This window comes from Oculina patagonica, chromosome 8 (genome assembly GCF_052425735.1).
Source record: "Oculina patagonica isolate OP01 chromosome 8, crgOcupat, whole genome shotgun sequence".
Classification (NCBI taxonomy): domain Eukaryota; kingdom Metazoa; phylum Cnidaria; class Anthozoa; order Scleractinia; family Oculinidae; genus Oculina; species Oculina patagonica.
The window spans coordinates 25,834,209-25,838,018 of NC_135765.1; the positions used below are offsets into that span (position 1 = coordinate 25,834,209).

General features: G+C 39.1%; 1 protein-coding gene across 1 annotated transcript in view; it reads right to left on the bottom strand.

Annotated features, from left to right (window-relative positions):
* The window catches only part of LOC144664250 (uncharacterized), an 11,495-nt gene extending 9,653 nt beyond the window's left edge, over window positions 1–1,842 (bottom strand). Inside the window, exon 1 of the mRNA XM_078525354.1 lies at window positions 1,682–1,842. Within this exon, the coding sequence (XP_078381480.1) occupies window positions 1,682–1,748 (67 nt within the window). The 5' untranslated portion in view covers window positions 1,749–1,842. The remainder of the gene's footprint in view (window positions 1–1,681) is intronic.
* Between the last annotated feature and the right edge of the window lie 1,968 nt (window positions 1,843–3,810).

Genomic DNA, 3,810 nt, shown 5'->3' on the forward strand with positions numbered 1-3,810 from the left:
TCCGGTCTGGTATAGGATTATGGTTTTAGAGTCCTTGCGGCACATCTCCACCCAGAAATATGCAGTGTCCTCCCCTCTCCCTCCGAGTTGTTACAAGCCTCTTGTTCGGGTTGGTTTCAGATTTATTTGCAATTGATGAAATAAGAATTATTTCTGTACAAAAGCATACTATGCACCCATGTTGAATTGAATCGAGCTGTGAATGAATAAGTGTCACAAAGCCAAAAACCAAAGTTATCACCCTGCCAATCACAAAGGGCTCAGACAATCGATCCAGTGAGCCAGTAAACGTTTTACGAGCGAGTCATGATTGCTTTTGGTTCTGATTTGATGAGAAAGTTGCGGGAGTTACATAGACCAATAAGTAATTAAGTAGAGAAAAGAAAAGCCAATACAATTCAGGATAACAAAAACAGTGCCCTAGCTAAAGCACTCGACCACGCTGCCACCAACACTATATAAAACTTCGCAAACTGTGCAAACCTTTGCGAACCTTTTAAATAATTATAAATTGTAGCCGCTATTTCTATTCTCATTGGTCGATAGCCTGCAACTGATTCGCGCTGACATTGAATTTTGATGTCATATGTACAGATAATAAGGTCATACATGCAGAACTGACGTCATTTTTACGGATAATAGGGTACAGTTAATGGCATGTTGCAAACGCCGCCTTTTCACGCCGCGCTAGTTTGTCATGCTTGTCAGTGAGAGAGATCGAAGCGATGGCGGAACGATTCAAGACAGAAACGGAAAGCGATTTAGGAAAACTACGTAATGATAAGGACGCCAAAAACACAAAACGAGTAACGAATACAGCTCTAAGAGGAAGTTTAGAGAATTACCGGGGTCCTAAAACTAACTTTCGTCGAAGCTTGGAAAGAGACGAAACTTATTGTTTCAAGGGCACATTGAACAGCATCTGTCTTTGACTTAACAGACACTTAACGTCCACTCGAGGGTTCGATATTAACGGACCCGCCTTTTACCAAGGCTAACAAAATTTTTAGCGCGAAGTGACAGTGATGAGTTATGCATAGCAAAATAGCATGATAGCAAAATTGAGACTAAAGTTTTAGAGTCAAATGAGTCAATAAGTCATGAGTCATGAGTCATGAGTCATGAGTCATGAGTCGTGAGTCAGTGAGTCAATGTGTCAAAACTTAAATTAGAGTTATAATTTTGAAAATAGGGCTACCCTTACTATCAAATTAAAGTAACGAGAAGGACTAACCGGCAAACCGGAGTGGAACTAACCGCAAGCAAACCTGAGTGGAACTAGCCGCAAGCAAACGGGAGTGCAACTAACCGCAAGCAAACCAGAGTAGAACTAACTGTAAGCAACGTGAAGTGCTTGTAAGCTTACTTGTATAAAGGTAAACCATGGTTCAATAGATAATATCCTACTTTGTGTAAAAATCTGCTTGACTCATTGACTCATGACTCGTAGACTCATTTGACTCATAAAATTCGCGCTATCATGCTCAACCTTATCAAGTAATTGTTAATTGCCTGATAAAAGCTGAGCTCATCCACGTCCTGTGCAAAGAGATGCTACGTGGCTACACCGTAGGACACGGGAAATCAGGAAAAAGGCGAATAAATAATCATAATAATACTTTGACTTCTATAATATGATGACAGCACATGTCCTAAAATGTTGTTTCAAAATCGCACTTACCAATAAGTGCCCCCAGAGTTAACACAGGACCAACCATAAGTAACAACAACACAGCTTTCTTGATCATCTTGATACGATTCTGCAATGCGGATAAACACAAACTAAAGGTAAATTTTAAAAAAATCTTTTGTTGTTTTCGCACGGACTTTTGGAAATTTATGTCGCTTTGTTATTTGTTATGGTTTCTTATTTCTTTTAAGAATAGATTTTGAATATTAAGAGGGCTTTATTCATTTAATTAGCTCCCAAAGGGATAGAAAAATGTGATGAAATTTTGCTTGGTCAAACGCATTGTTTCGATTCATGGCGGCTTTTGTGGTCGGATCATATTAGGGGTGTAGAATGACCCTTCTTCTGCCGTCTTTGTTTTTTTTTGGATCTAAAATCCGATACTAAGAAGTCGCGTTTCAAAACTTCAAGCGTGAGACTTCTACAGCGCTCTGCACCTCTCTGTTTGCTCTATGCGTCGTACTAAAAATTAATTCTAAATAAATCTAAACGGCAAATTAATGAGCATTATCAGTAGAGCTTTATGTATCGTGAGTTTTCTTTGTTTTCGCTGTTGTTTTATGACAGTTCACTCAGATTATACTAATTTGCTTGGCTTGCGGGATTCCGAAATTCAAATTGCAAAATTCGTTCGAGATTCCGAGATTAGCTTTATTTTTTGCCAGCTCGAGATTCCGAGACACTAGAGTAGTTTGCGAAGCCGAGATTTCGAGACCCCCCTTAAATTTGCCAGCTAGACTCATTTCTTTTCAAGGACCATTTTAAACCCCTGAAATAATAAGATGTATATAATTTATTGAATTCACAGCAATAAAAGTGAAAAATTTCGATGTTAAAAGATTAAACTGTCATCAACCCAAAAAATTACAAGTCAACCCCATTGTTTCTGCTCAAGGCGGCTTTTGAAGTCGTCTGCTTTTATGTATAACGTTGCGGCGGCGGCAGCAATGTTGAAACAATGAAATATCACAGTTTTTAAAGCTTTTTTCATCTTCATCAATATCAATTTTATCTGCAAAAAGGGTTTCGCGTAGACTCATTACAATACTATATTAGGGCCTCTTTACATGAGAGTTTTCGTCCCGGGATGATTTCGTCCCGGGATGAATTTATCTCGGTGTCTGGTCATTTTCTTGTTGCTGTTTACATGATGATACAAATTTCGTCCCGGGATGAGTTCATCCCGGGACGATTTCATCCCGGGACGATTTCTTCCCGGGATGAAACACCGGGATGAAATGTCATCCCGGGATGAAACGTGACGAAAAACCCCATGTAAACAGTCCTTCCCGGGATGAAATGTAATGTTATGTAAGCACGGGCGAGATGAATTCAACTCGGGCGGGACGACTTATCCCGGGATGAACACGCTCATGTAAAATGATTTGTTTTTTTTCATCTCGGGACGAAATTCATCTCGGGATGAAACTCATCTCGGCTCTCATGTAAAGAGGCCCTTTAGTTCGAAAAGTGTTATCCTCCGGGTGAGAGTAGTTCTGATTATTTTATCACTTCATAGTATCTAGCGCGCGCTCATGGAATAATTCTTAATTGTTCCAGTCTTATTACTAAGCCGTATAAACCAGATGTACTAAAAAAAGTTGTTTAAGTTAGTCCAGGCGGATTACGCGTCTTTACTGTTAATGACCATAAATATATATATATATGTCCGTCATTGAACACAATGAAGGTCACTTAGAACAGACAAAATATTTGAAAATATTGCAAGTACGTACCAGATATTTGACAAAAAAAACAGCTCCTCTGTGTACAGCACCTCTCAAGATCTTATAGCTATTTAGCTACTGTCAGGCAAACTGCAGTTCACTCGGCTGGCATAAGCGTAGTGAAGCAACCGTTTTAAGCTTAAACTGGCGATATCCAGTTTAACTCAAACTGAACTATATTAAACAGCCGATTTAGTCAGTTGCCTGACCGATTGAACGTCGAATTGCACAATCGATTTTATAGAGTGTGGTGAAACATGGTGGATTAACACTTAATTGCAAAATTCATTAACTATTCATGAGGGTGCAAACCAATCCCAGCACAGTATTCACATCACATGTACACAACTGTAAACCCCAATACAAATCAAACAAGAGAATTAACTTTTGATA